At 57.2% G+C, this 13,469-nt stretch overlaps 1 protein-coding gene across 1 annotated transcript in view; it reads left to right on the top strand.

The window, feature by feature from the left end:
- The window catches only part of MYH9 (myosin heavy chain 9), a 93,221-nt gene that overhangs the window by 42,332 nt on the left and 37,420 nt on the right, over positions 1-13,469 (top strand). The window contains exons 4-5 of the mRNA XM_029204160.1: positions 9,097-9,124; positions 9,898-9,991. Of these exons, the coding sequence (XP_029059993.1) occupies positions 9,097-9,124; positions 9,898-9,991 (122 nt within the window). The remainder of the gene's footprint in view (positions 1-9,096; positions 9,125-9,897; positions 9,992-13,469) is intronic.

Raw genomic sequence — 13,469 nt, 5'->3', positions numbered from 1 at the left:
CAGGGTACCCAGGGCTGCCCGGGGAATTCGGGAGAAGCAGCATCGTCGGCCCTGCGGGGACAGGGTACCCAGGGCTGCCCGGGGAATTTGGGAGAAGCAGCACGTGGTCTGTCAGACGCACGGCTAGGTGGGGAAAGGGCGCTTCTGACTTCCACCCTCCGTGGGAAAGAGTGTGTGTGTTCTCACAGGAGAACTGGCCAGTTGAAGAATTTGAGCTCAGTTATCTCCCCAGGAATAGAAGAAAAAGACCCTCTTCTTTGTTAATTAGTTAGAATGCCAGGTTTGGTTCACTTTCGGTGACTTTATGGTATTTTAATGAGCTCCCAGCATTTCTGGGGGAGTGGCAGCAGGGTCTGCTCTCATTCCAGACCTAAACTAATCCAAGAACTATTTAACCCTTCGCTCTGCACTAATCCCACCTCTGCTTCTCAGCGGAAGCTGCCCCAGGAGTGGTTGGTCACCAAGGGCCCGGTGAGTGTCCACATGCCTCTTGGTGCTTGACTAACCTTTTCGGGTAAACAAGGAAGGGCAGAATTTGAGCGTTCTCTTCACATCTGAGGACGATCCTCCTGCATCACAGGTAAAGGGACAGGCCCAGAAACATTAACTAACTTTGCCCAAAGGCCCACAGAGAGCCATCCCCAGACACCCGGTCTCCCGACTCCCGCCCTGGTGCCCATCCTCCAGGGTGCCGTGGGTCCTCCTTCACCCTGGCTGGCGTTTGGAGGGATGCTCCCGTCCTGCTGGCTGGTTAGGGCCGGAGGGGCCCTCCTGCCCCTCTCTCTTCATTCTCCCGGCCCTGCCGCCTGTTGCCCCTGTGAAGCTGTCTGCCCTCCAAGGTCTTTCTGAGGAAAGGCTCCATGTTGGGGAGGTGCTAGGTAGTGCTTCGAGGGTCCAGTAAACCCATGCCTTTGAGCAGACTCACCAGGACAGGCCGCCGAGGAAGCCGCGGATGTGATGATTCCACTTAAGCAGGAATGTGCCGGCCAGGAGGCTAAGGCCCTGCCAGGGAGCCCTGCCAGCCGGCGACACACAAAGGCCCCGCTGTCTGAGGGAGGCCTGGAGGCAGCAGCTCACCCCGAGGGCTGCGCTCTGTCACCCCTGCCACACGGTTACCCCTGCCGGCCGGCCATGCTGGACGCAGCCCCTCTGGGGCCTGCTGGGGGCGGGGGCGGCCTGGGAGGCAGGCAGGTACACTGCAGCAGGAGCGTGAGGGCCCAGCACCTGGGGGCCCACCTATCTCGAGGGCCGCCTTGACAAATGACACAGCGCTTCTGGAGTAGGTCAGCAGAAGGAGTCTGCCGGGCCTCTCTCAGCCTTAGCTTAAGGGAGAGGCTTGCCTTGTGACCAAGAAGTGTGCAGAAAAGAGAGCGTGGGGTTCAGACTGGTCGGCGTCCAGCTCTGTCACGTCCTGACCGACTGGGGTCCACTTTGGGCCTTCATTTTCTCATCTGCTTCTTGGCCGGATAAACGTACTTGGCAGGTTTACTGTCAGGATCAAACAAGGGGCCGTGCGTACGGTTCCTGGCCTGTGACAGGTGCCCATTAGAAGGTAGCAGTGGGACCTGGAGATGCAGTGTCTTGACTGAACAGTCCCTGCCTTCTGCAAGACCTGCACACGGCGTATCCCGTCCATCTACGCTCCCATTTGCGTGATGAAAGTGATGACCAAGTGCTTCCTCAGGTGGCTTCTTAATCTCCTCGGTGAGCATCCTCCCAGAGGCCAGGCTCTGGGTACCAGCACGTACAGGAAGTGGCTTGTTGTAGCTGATTCCCTGTAGTGACCGTGTGATACACAGGTGTGCAGTGGCCTCTAGCTTGTCTGATGTAGTCCATGGGCCTCAGATGGCAGCACGAGGCCTTGGGGTCGATGTGGCCTCGGGGGTCTTCAGGAGAATGCTGTGCATGCGAGAGACGGTTCCTCCGTGGCACTGGAGTCGTCCTCTGTTGATGTGCTGGTGGGCTACCAGAGGGGCGTCATGACAGGCAGCCCTTGGCCCCCTGCCCCAACACCGAAGCCCGGACAAGGAGGCTGCTTGGTCAGGCCCCCCCAGAAGGGAAGTCGGCCCACGGAATGAGGCTACTTAATTGTGGTCACGCCTGTCAGTCTCATTTCTATATAACGGTCTTTCTAGAAGAGGAATCTGTGGTTAATGGGTCCTTTTCAAGGATTCAGCTTTCGGCTTGCTTTTTTTGTTTTGTTTTTAATCCAACCCAACAGGGCGGCTCTGCTTTGCTCTGGGCCGGCTGAAGTGGGAAAGGAGAAAGAAGTGACCTCTTGGAACCTGAAACTTCGGCAGTGGTCGAGAACTTGGGCCCATGTCTCTGTTACTGTAACCCCCCTCGCCCCAACAAACAAACAAACAACAAAAACTCACCTGCATAGTCTCTAATGGCTGAGCTGCTTTTTGCTTTTTTTTTTTTTTTGCAGTACGCAGGCCTCTCACTGCTGTGGCCTCTCCCATTGCGGAGCACAGGCTCTGGACGCGCAGGCTCAGTGGCCATGGCTCACGGGCCCAGCCGCTCCGCGGCATGTGGGATCTTCCCGGACCGGGGCACGAACCCGTGTCCCCTGCATCGGCAGGTGGACTCTCAACCACTGCGCCGCCGGGAAGCCCTGCTTTTTGCTTTTAACTTCCCTGGCCTAGTTCCTCTCTCACTACCTGCTGAACACTGCCTAGCAGCTCGTTTTTCCTGTTTTCTCAAGTTCTGGCCCTGAGACCCCAGGAGAGCATGTCCTGGTATGTCAGGGCTGAACATTGGTGCATTTGGAGAAATGGGTTGCTTTCTTCCCCTGCCTGATTTCTGGAATTAAGCTATCAGAAGAGAACAAAGTAAATTCCCTAAAACTAGAGAGATAAAGAGAGCTGAGAGTCTGCAGGCCTAAAAGTCAGGATAATGTAAGTGGCTTCTGTAAAATCCCTTTAGTCTTGACCAAGGCTAATGGCCCAGTATCGACCTTTGTAATAAATTCTGTTCTTCTGGCAAACAGCGCTGACTGGGGCTCGGGGTGCCATTCCAGCTGGGCTTCCTGACTCTTGTCGAAGAGCTGGTCTCTCCAACACGAGCTGGACCGCAAACGCAAATAGGGCAGAGCTCTAAGCTGAAAGCTAAGAACAGAAGCCCTGTTCCAGGAGCAAAATCTGGCCCAACAGTTACCAGCCCATCTTTTATTTCATTTGAGCGCCCTTCTCAAGGCGACCGGAACCACTGGCTTCTGCAGGGAGCATCTTCACGTGCCACCGTGGTTCGTCTCCTAGCATTTGTGTTCCTGGTTCTCCAGGTTTGACCGAACCTGGGAATGGGACATTCGCAAAGCCTGCTGTCCTCCTTGGAGGGTGTTTGTGCTCCGAATTGGAGCCAAGTTTGTCCTGAGCTTTGCCTGGCAGTGTCCATCTCATTTCCTGCTCATGTCCCTTTGTTCTTCCTTCCTGTCCTCCCCCGAGAGCCCAGCCCTCTGCAGAGCTGTGACCTGTGGCTTAGTGCTCTCTGTACCAGACTCAGCCGGGGCCTCCTCCTGCCTGTCTTTTCTTTTCCCCGAGGGATTGTTTCAGAGCAGGGCAGAACTGGCCTCGGGGGTTGTCAGGTGCCCCCGTGTCCTCGTGGCCTTTGCAGTGGGCCGTCTACACTCACACGTGGCTTTGGAATCTCCCTCCATCCCGGAAGGCTCATCCTCGGCAGCAACCCCACATGGAGTTTTTGCTTCCGGCCCTGCCCGCAGGAAGGTGGATGAACAACGAGCAGTGGTTTGGGCAGGTTTGCCTGTGCGCTGGGAGCCCACCTGTGTGAGCCGCCGGGTGCGTTTTGGCCAAGAGAGGGCTTGTCGGGGGCCTCGCTTGCCCCCAAACAGAATGAAAGAGCAGTCCCTCGGGCTTCTTCCTAATTGTCAGGGGTGCTGGTTGGGGAGGGCTGCCCGATCTCTGTCTCCTGTACCTGGGTTTCAAACCCCGACCCTACCCCGGGGAGCACGTGGGTGGAGGCAGTGGTTGGGGCCAGCTGGCTTCTGGCCTGGAAGCTGCTGACTGAGCGTCTGCTTGGTCCGGGCCCACCCTTGTACCTGGCAAGAATGTTGCTGGTGCCCACGCCGTGTGCTTGGGAGCCACTGGCAGGCTTTCCTCCTCGCTGGCTGACCGCGGTGCAGGCAGGCAGGCAGGCTGCCAGGGCTCCGCGACACGAGGCCGCTGAGGCGTGGCACCAACCCGCAGCCTCTGCTAGCAGGAAGCATTATTTTGCACCTGCTTTTCCTCACCTCTCTGTTTGCTTCCCAAGCGCTTGTAACCCAAGCTCGTGAGTTGGGCTGGCTTTGGAGAAAGTGGCAGACAGCTTGCGAGGCCGGTGTGACGCATCGTGAGTGGGGATGGCCCGTTCCGCGCAGCACTGAGGCGGGGCTGCCGGTGGCACAGAGGGCCCTGCCCTGTGGGAGCAAAGTGGGGAACTAGGCAGGCATCTGGAGGCCTGGGTTCTTAGCCCAGCTTACGTGACTTTGACCAAGTCATTGGGTTTCTCGGGACTTGGTGTCCTGACCTCTAGATGCAGGTGATTGGACTGCGTGCTCTCTAGAGCCTTCCCAGCCTCCAGGGTCTGAGCTCAAACCCACAGGTCTCCCCATGTTTTACACCTGGCGAAGTGCTTTGCATTTTGGCCCATTGGGACCAAAGTGCTGCCCCGGAGTTTGCCCCAGCAGCCCGGGGCTCCCATCCCAGGTGACACGGAGCAGGGGTCCCACAGGGGTCTGCTGTGCAGTTTTCGCAAGACAACCCCCTTGGTGGTGGACAGTCTGAGGCCCGCTGGCCATGGGTCGTGCCGTTTCTCACCCCACGCAGGTGTGTTGTCCAACCTGTAGCTGCCCTTGCATTCGTTTTTGCTTGGCCCGTATGCACGGCTGTCAGTTCTCGAGAAACCCGGCTGACCTGAAGACAGGTCCCGTGGGCAGGACCCTCTTCCAGGTGCCCCCAGAGAGCAGCCGCGCGGCAGCTCGGCAGGTGTTATCTTAGTGAGCGCTCTAGTGAGTCAGCCCTGGGCAGCCGCTGTTGGTGAACCGGGCCCGTTCCCTTCCTCCTGTACTTCCTGTCAGGGCTGATGTCACATTGCGGCTGAGCAAGCCTCGTGGCCTTTTATGGACAAGAATCGGCGGCTCCTCTCACAGAGGAAATGAGCCAGAAGGCCCCTCGCATAAGCCCGTACCTGGGCCAAAATACCTGCGGTCAGGGCTCCCCTCCGCCCACTTGTGCCGGGGCCTTCTGAGCTGGCTGGAAACACCTGTCTGTTTGGACGTCGGAATCGGCTCCAAAAGGCCTCAGGGCTTTTGGGGTTTAAAATAAAATCAGGGCAGGGAATGGCCTCATCACCAAATATGTAACTTAAAAGCTTTCTCGCTGTCGTCATTCCGAGGAGGCTGCGCAGTGGGGGAGCTGGGAGGTGCAAAGGGCTGGGGTCATTAAGGACAGTTTCCAAGCGCCTGCACTGTGCCTCACGCTTCAGGCACCCGTATCATTCGGTCCTTGGAGTGGCCCTGCCCTCTGATTCCCCAGAGGCCAAGGGGCCAGGCATCCCGAGGGGCCGTGCAGAGCGAGGATCGTGCCCCGGGCTCTAGGGCGCGCAGCCACTGGCTTTCTTCTCTCCGCCGCTGCTCCAGACACATGGACTGGTGGTTGTAAAGTGTGCTCGCAGGAACCCCATCTCCACTGCCCAAGCAACTTTGATTTTTATCTCCTGCTCTTCATATTAGGGACTCAGGAAGATTTTTATCCTGAGGAAAGGCTGCTGCTGCTTCTAAAAGAGTTGAAAAAAGCCCTGAAGAGATTCGTATTCTGTCTCAGCCCCATCCCCGTCAAGTCAGTACCAGGGCAGGAGGGGTTCAGGGGCCTAAGTCAGGCTAACGTCTTCATTCTGCGGGGAGCCTGTTTCCCAGAACAGGGCTGTCTTTGGTGGGCGCACTCCCCTGGTTCTGGGCTGTCGGGTTCCTGTCTGTCTGTCTGTCTGTCTCCTCTGTTGTGGAGGAAGGAAGGGTGTTTTCAAATAAGCCTTCGGTCCACGTAGACCCAAATAAGGACTTGAGCGAACAGTGGAGTGGTCTGGACTCTCGAGGGTCCGTGTCCTGAGAGCTGACCATGTGGGGAGTGAGTATTAAGGAGGGTCCCAGCCAGAATGCTCCGGGGCTCTGGTAGAGTAAACTGCGCCAGGCGGAGAGCCGGCTGGCTGCTGAGAATTCCCTCCACCCCCTACCCAGAAGAGATGCTTCTGAGCTCAGGAACCGAGCAGAAGTGTGCTGAGACAGGCTTGGGCAGACCAGGGACAGCGCCTGCCTCACCTACCTCCTAAGAGATTACAGACCCAAACCCACTGTAAAAACTGCGAAGACCGACGCTGGGGGCCACAGTGTCATTCATGGTGGGCAGGTGGATTCGGGGGCACCCGCTGGTGGGGGCAGAGTTGAGGAAATCAGAAAGGCCTCCCATCACTTTTCCTCTGTGAAAGCATTTGCCCAAATGAATGTTCTGGCAAAGCAAATTAAGGTTTCTTTAAAGTGTAAAATGCAATGATTGGAGGGTTTCCTTTTACGCCGTGTTGACAGTGGTCACTTGGCTTCAGGAATTGGAGGTGGAAGGTCAGAGGGGAGGGAGAGCTGGAGATGGTGGGGTGGATGGAGGTTACATGAGGAGTTTGGGTCTGAAATTGGGATTCGAAGCGTGTGCAGGCCTGTGTGTATGTGCGTGTCTGTGTGTGTGCACCCACAGGCGTGTGTGTCTGTGTGTACATGTGCCTGTGTGCATACACACGTGTCTGTACATACTCCTAAGCACGCCTGTGTCCGTGTACATGCACTGTGTGCACGCGTGTCCACGTCCCTGCGTGTGCGCACGTGGGTCTGTGTGTGTGCCCACATGTGTGTGTTTGGGGGCTCTGCTTCCTGTTGTTCAGCAGTTCAGCATCGGACTCCTTCTCACACAATCAGAGGAATTCCAGCCATCCCGGGGACCAGGCCTGGGCAGCCCTGGGAAAACAGTTCTTTCTGGGAGGGATGGGAACGTTTCCTTTTATGGTAGTGGCAGCCGCCCGCCACCCACCCGGCCCGTACAGGTACATTCTTGCCACTCTCCCAGCGGGGACGGAACACGCCCGCTGCTGGGCCTCTGCCGACATGCAGTGGGGGAGGTGCAGCCCCGTCATAGCTGTTTTGGTTCCAGACTCATCAAGGTGGGGTGGGTGCTGGAAGCTGCCACGGCTTCCCCAGCCTTTAGCACCGCTCCTGCCGTGCCTCTCCCCCGCTCCCCGCTCCACCGCCTTCCCTGCTGCCTTATCAGGACCCGGCCGGGTCTATGAGACTCAGCCCAGTCTATCTCAGCCCCTGCTGTGCAGCCTCGCAGGGCCTGGTCCTGTGGGAAGGTCGAGAGGGTGCAGCAAGGTCACCCTCTGGGTCTGCTCTGAGCCCTTGCCCGGTGCGGGGCAGGGTGTGGGCTGTGTCTGTGTGAGTGGCCGGGTTCCCTCCGCACCCCCCCACGCTGTTGATATTTCCAGGGGCTGGAGGGAGGGCGGGGGCAGCTGCAGCTTGTGTTGGATGAGTGGTTTCTTTTTACTTCTCCCTGGCCGGACTTTCTCTCTCCCTCCTGAGACAGGAGAAGAGGTGGTTGTAAATGCCCACCCGTGCAGGCTGCTGGGATCAGTGCGCTGGAGGCTCCCCTCACAGAGAGGCTGGTGGCCTCGCTGCACAGTGTCTCTACTGGTGCCGAACAGCTAAGTCCGTCTCCCGAGGCCGTACACACAGGCAGCCCTGAGTCACCCTCCCGATGCCCTGCAGGTTCCTGGCTGGGCAGTTGAGCCGGTGTGGGTGTCCTTCCAGATCACCGACATCGGTGTCTATCCAGCACTGACACCACTGACAGCTACCAGAACCCTTGCTAGTTCTCAACTAGTTCTCCTGCTGCCCTGACCAAGCCGTCGCCACCCATCACAGCGACTTCATGATGGGGAAGTGGACAGACAGCAGCCACCGGTGGAGTTCATTCTATTTACAGGGTTCCGGGCTGGGTCCTTTTCATGTTCTTTCTGTTTTTCAAACTAATCCTGCCGGAGAGTTAGTAGCATGTTTACTTTATGGATAAGGAAACCGAGACTCGGGAATTACTGACCTCGCTGCAGCCCAGTGTTGGTCAGTAGCCTGGTCCTGGATTCAGGCTGATTTGACCTCCAGGAGGTGGGGGTCTCCCAGGCGTTGGGATAAAACGAGTTTATATTTTCAGCTGTTGCTTAAAATTGCACACGCGGTCCTGAGTCAGATCATCCCTAATATCTTAAAGCATTTCTGCGAAACTTCGCTTTCAAAGCCTGGCATCACCGTTCCTCCTGCCTTCCAGGGGAGGGCATTGTTTATATCCATACTTGCTGACCGGTTCACAGAGCTGGGAGAGTTGCTGAAAATTCCTGGCCTCCAGGCCTGGAGACCACAGGGCTCACAGCAACTGGTCAGAAGCTGATTCTGATGAGCTGCTGTTCTTTCCGAGCTGCCTCCAAACTCCCATTCCTGAGAGTTTTCCCCATGCCAGACCCCACTCTGGTGCTTTCACGTGTGTGACTTCCACACATACCATCATCCCCCAGGGCTCCAGGAAGGCCGTGCCGAGACAGCATCTTAGCCCAGGCCTGTCCCACGGCAAAGCCAGCCTTGACCTCACCGCTCACCCCACGTCTTACCTGTGCCTCTTACCCGGATGGGGACAGTGTTTAAAACACCTGCCACGGCCCTTGTTTCTAACAGCGTCAACCTCCAGTTAGAAACACGCGGGGCAGGAAAGTAGACTTCCGGGGAGCTTTCCAGAGGTTGGCTTTCTCGGAGGGGGAGCAACAGAACTCTTTCAGTGTCATGGGGCCAGGTGGGCGGCCAGGGCAGGCAGTTTGAGCTCCCGGAGGAGGGAGCAGCTGCCCCATGTCGCTGCCACCCAGGAATGTCCCTCCTCCCTGTGACGGTGGCATGGAGGGCCAGCGTTCCAGGCTTCACGCTCCTGGGAAGTGGGCAGGGCGATGGGCGGCTCTTCAGAAGCCGGAGCGGGAGGCTTTTCATGTCTGCTGGAGGTTAACCTGATGTCTCTTTTGTTTCAGACCGAGAGGACCAGTCCATTTTGTGCACGTAAGTGTTTCTGTCCGGGTGGCAGGTCCTGCGTCACCCTGATCTGTTCTCACTCTTGAAGACCCCTACCAAAACCTAGGTTGATGAGATCCATTCCCAATTCAAGCCCCTGCCGCTTGCCCAAGGGACAGGCTTCATGTTTGCTCCTTAGTAGTCCTGCAGCATGGATGAGCTTGATTTCATGGCCAGAGATTTAATCTCCTTCCTCAGAGGAGGCGGTGGGGATGAGGGTGGCAGTGCGGAGAGGAAAAGCAAGCGTCTTCTCAACAAGGCAGGGTTGGGAGCTGCTTGGGCCCCCAGGACACGTTCACTCTGGTGCCGAACCGTGGCTTTCTTTATCTGGGTTTCTCACCTCCGTCCTCTGAACCTAACGAGGAGCTGATAAATAAACCCGTAGCCAAAGGAGTTAACGGTACGAAACTTTCCTTCGAGTGAAGTTTCGAGGGAACATGTATAAACGCCTTTGACCCCTGAGTCGACAGCTGCCTAAAACTGCCTCCTGAGACATTTGGAAGCAAAGGCTGCCAAGTGACCAGGGCAGGCAGCGGACAGAAGTTTACTCTGGTCGGGGCTGCGGAGGGCCATGGGAAATGGCCCGAGTGAGGATTTCAGAGCTTACCATTTGTTTGCCCGTCCCCTTTCCTGCTACTGGCTGTTGGGTCCCTCACTGGCACCCCACAGAATGGGAGACAGTAGAGCTCGTAGTGGGAAAGGGGCAGACGCCGAGGGTTTGGCCACCTCTCCCCTGAGAACTTCCTTGGCTGTCCCGGCAGGGGCGAGTCTGGAGCTGGCAAGACGGAGAACACCAAGAAAGTCATTCAGTACCTGGCTCACGTGGCATCTTCCCACAAGAGCAAGAAGGACCAGGTGAGTGCAGGCCTTCCTCCCCGAGGAAGATAACTCAAGGATTCGTGGTTTGGCTCAAAATGAGAGTGTTTGGGGGGCTGAAGCAGAGGCCAGGCCTGCTTTCACTGAGGCTGGGAGTGGGTCTGGTGGTAGCCCGCCTGTTTCTCCCTTGACCTGCTAACTTTGAGTCGCTATGGAAACCGGAGACCGCCCGAGGTTCGCAGCTAATGCTGCGTGGCCCCCACCTCTGAGGTCGGAAGAGAGGTTCCGAAACTTGGCTCTCAAGTTGATGGAGACGTGCAGGATCTCGGGCAGGCCTGCACTGGAACCCCTGCTTCTGTTGCCTGCTGTTGAAGTGCCTCTGGGTGGACAGCCCCCAGCGAAGAGAGAACGGGCAGCTGGAAAGACATCTCACTTCCCTTTTTTTCCCCTCTCCCTCTTGGTGGATTGTGGTCGAACCCAGCAGTGTCCTCGCTAGGTGAGCTGCACGTTTACTGCACGTTCTACACCAGGAATGCGTGTTCTGTCCATCGTGTGCCCTTGAATTACGATTTTTTTTTCTAAGCAGCTTTTCACCCCACACCATTGTCACTCTCTGCGTCTAGACCTCTTGTAGGCTCGGCTCACTGACTGTCTTGGGAGGAGGGGCTGGGTTGTGACAAACGGTGACCTCGCGTGCACTCTGAAATGACAGCTCCTGCAGAATGGGGACAGGCCTCACCACCTAGCTCTTCTCAGCTGCTCCGGTCAGGCCCAGAGTTCCCATGGGCACACGGCACGGAAGGCCCCGTGCAGAACCCTGACCGAGGCACAGCGGAGTGGTCATCTGCCCTCCTGGACCCTCACACGCTCAGTGTTCTGGACCAGATGGAGATGGGTGGCTCCCGCCTGCCACCACAGTGCCAGCCCGAAGCAGTGCCGGGAAGGCTTCCCCAGAGTGAGGTGTGATCAGTCTGAAGCATGCCCATGTGGTGCTCTCTTTCTCTCAAGCACACTCTTAAACTTCCCTGTGAAATCTAAGTGCCAGTGGTGTCTCCTCAAGCCATCAGGGGGAACTGTGCCATCTGGGTGCCCCCCCCCTTCCTGGGGCGCCGTGTGCAGCCTGTATAAGTAAGTAGTGGTGTGTGTCTCTTTGCATGTGGATCTGGGGTGTGTCCTGCAGAATGTCCTAGAGCACAGTCTGCTGGAATCGAACCAAAAGTAACTTTTCATGTGTCCAACTTCGCAAGGCATTCTGAATCTTTCTCCAAGAGTTATATTTAGAAACGAATCAAGTTTTCTTTTGCTCCCTCTCTCTACCCACCTCCCTCCCCCATTTTCCATTCTTTTTAGGGGACCTATTTTTAAAACAGGGCTGTGAGGTTAGGAGTTCTCTAGCTGTGGTTTTCCATCTCTGGATTTGCAGTAAAATCCATTTCCCAACTATTCATTGAATGCCTAGTATGTGCCTGGATCTCTGGAGGGTGGCCTTGGAGTCCCTGCCTTGCGGGATGGGAGGCGGTACCACAGTTAGAGAGCAGGGCTCCACGCGCCTTCCGTCATGGGCTGCTCCAGCTGCAGGGGGGAAGGCAGGCCCCCAGCACTCAGGACGGCAGGTGAGGGCTGTGACATGCAGGGGCACACTTGTCACGTCCCCTTTCTCAGGTCACTTTGTGTGGCGGGCACCCTGTCCCTGGCTCCAAGTTCAACTCGAGCGATCGAATAGGCTGCCCCTGGCTTCCCGTGACCGCTCAGGCCCTCAGTTGTAAAGGCCATTGACCAGTTTGGTTGATTTCCTTGCCTGAAGCTGTGTAGGGATTTCCCACACACAGCTGGGCCACGAGACACTCTTGAACTTGGTCTGCGCCCTTGTGTTCTGGGCCTGTCGCAGCATACTCTGGGGGTGTGCGCTCCCCGCCGTGACCCAGGTGCTCATCCCAAGACCGCCCGTTGGGACACCCCACACCTTACCTTGTGGGGGACCGGGCTTTGGCCAGACGGCAGGTTGGCAAAGCAGAGCTTGGTGAAGGGACTCTCCAGGTGGGCTTCCAGAGGCTGAACAGTGGCCTTTCACGCTCTTCCTCTTCCTCGCTCTGTTTTCTGTGTACCAGTTAGAGCCCCGGGCAGAAACTCCACCCAGTGAAGCCCTTCAGGAACCGCGTGGGTAATTCCAAACCTCATGAGCACGCACTGCCTACCTTGTAATTTCACAGTATGTGGATTTCATTGAAAAATAAAGGTCTCTTCTGTGCCTTATTGAAAAATAAAGGTCTCTTCTCTTCTCAGTGAAGAGAAACCCATAGGTTAGCTGCCACCATTGTCAGCAGGGAGCTCGGCTTGGGAATCTGAGGTGGTCGCTCCTGGGTTGGCCTGGTGGTCCCACGTTCCACGGTAGCAGCCCGTGTCCCCGACAGAGGCCCTAGCTTTGCGTCCAGGCTGGCGGCAGGCTCCGGTAGGGGCCAAGCTCCCATCTGACTGCGGGAGCGGGAGTGGCTCGGCCAGCTTGGCAGCCTGGCCTGTGCTTTGAGAGGATGTTGTAGTGGGTGGGTGAGCAGAGCTCATCCAAATCTGGCTCCATGGGCTGCCTTGGCCACCTTCCCAGGCCCGCCTGAGCCCGGAGGATGGAGGCCCAGTGTCCTATGACCGCTGGTGCCAAGCACTCCCATAGAGCCTGCCTGGGGCTCCACTGACCCTCCTCCACTTAATCTGTGCGGTCCAAAAACAAGACTCCCCAGCCCTGGGAGGAGCCCTGACCGGGGCTGGCTGTGGGAAGAGGAGTGTCTGCCGGGGCCCCTTCTGGTCTCTGGTGGGCTCGGCCCGACCCCAGAGCATCCTCGGTGCTCTGCCGACAGGTCTTATCTGCGGCAGGTGTGCCTGGGAGGCTGTAGTTCACGGCTCTCCCGGGAGCCCCTGCTACTACCCGTTCTGCTCTTTGTCACAAATTACAGGCAGCCTTTATTTCCGGAAAGTCCTGGCTTGGCTCCAGCCCTGCTGATAAATATAAAACCCCACCTGGCCCTCGCGTGATGTCCTCTCTCCCTAGAGGGTGCCTGGGTATTAAGGTGAACAAGAGCCTTATTTTCCTCAGGCAGTGTTAGTTATTACCTGGCCTGCTGGCAGGATGAAAGGCCTGCCCACCTGACAGGATAGAGCCCCCAGGTGGGGCCGGGGATGCAGGGGAGACAGGGCAGTGACTGACAGGTGTGAGGTAGAAACCTTGAATTCGATGACCTACTTGCTGGTTGATGGCTGGATGACCTTGGGCAAATCATTCCCCCTCCCTCAACCTCTGTTTTCTCTTCTCTGAAATGGGGCTATTCTCTCTTTCCTACCCTAAGTATCATGAGGATCCAGGGTTAAGAAGGCATAAATAAGGGGGCATTTTGTCAACCACCAGGTGTCATGAGACCCCAAGTAGGGTTTATTGGTGTTCTTGATAAGTAATTCAGAGCGCAAAGTGGGCCTTGTTGATCCCATGCTCAGACGCCTGACCTGCTGGGAGCAGGTTTCAGGGCGGGGG

This window comes from Monodon monoceros, unplaced genomic scaffold, assembly GCF_005190385.1.
Source record: "Monodon monoceros isolate NGI ecotype Baffin Bay Population unplaced genomic scaffold, NGI_Narwhal_1 Super_Scaffold_6, whole genome shotgun sequence".
Lineage (NCBI taxonomy): Eukaryota > Metazoa > Chordata > Mammalia > Artiodactyla > Monodontidae > Monodon > Monodon monoceros.
The sequence above is the reverse complement of the archived record's forward strand: the minus strand, read 5'-3'. Positions and strand labels throughout refer to the sequence as shown.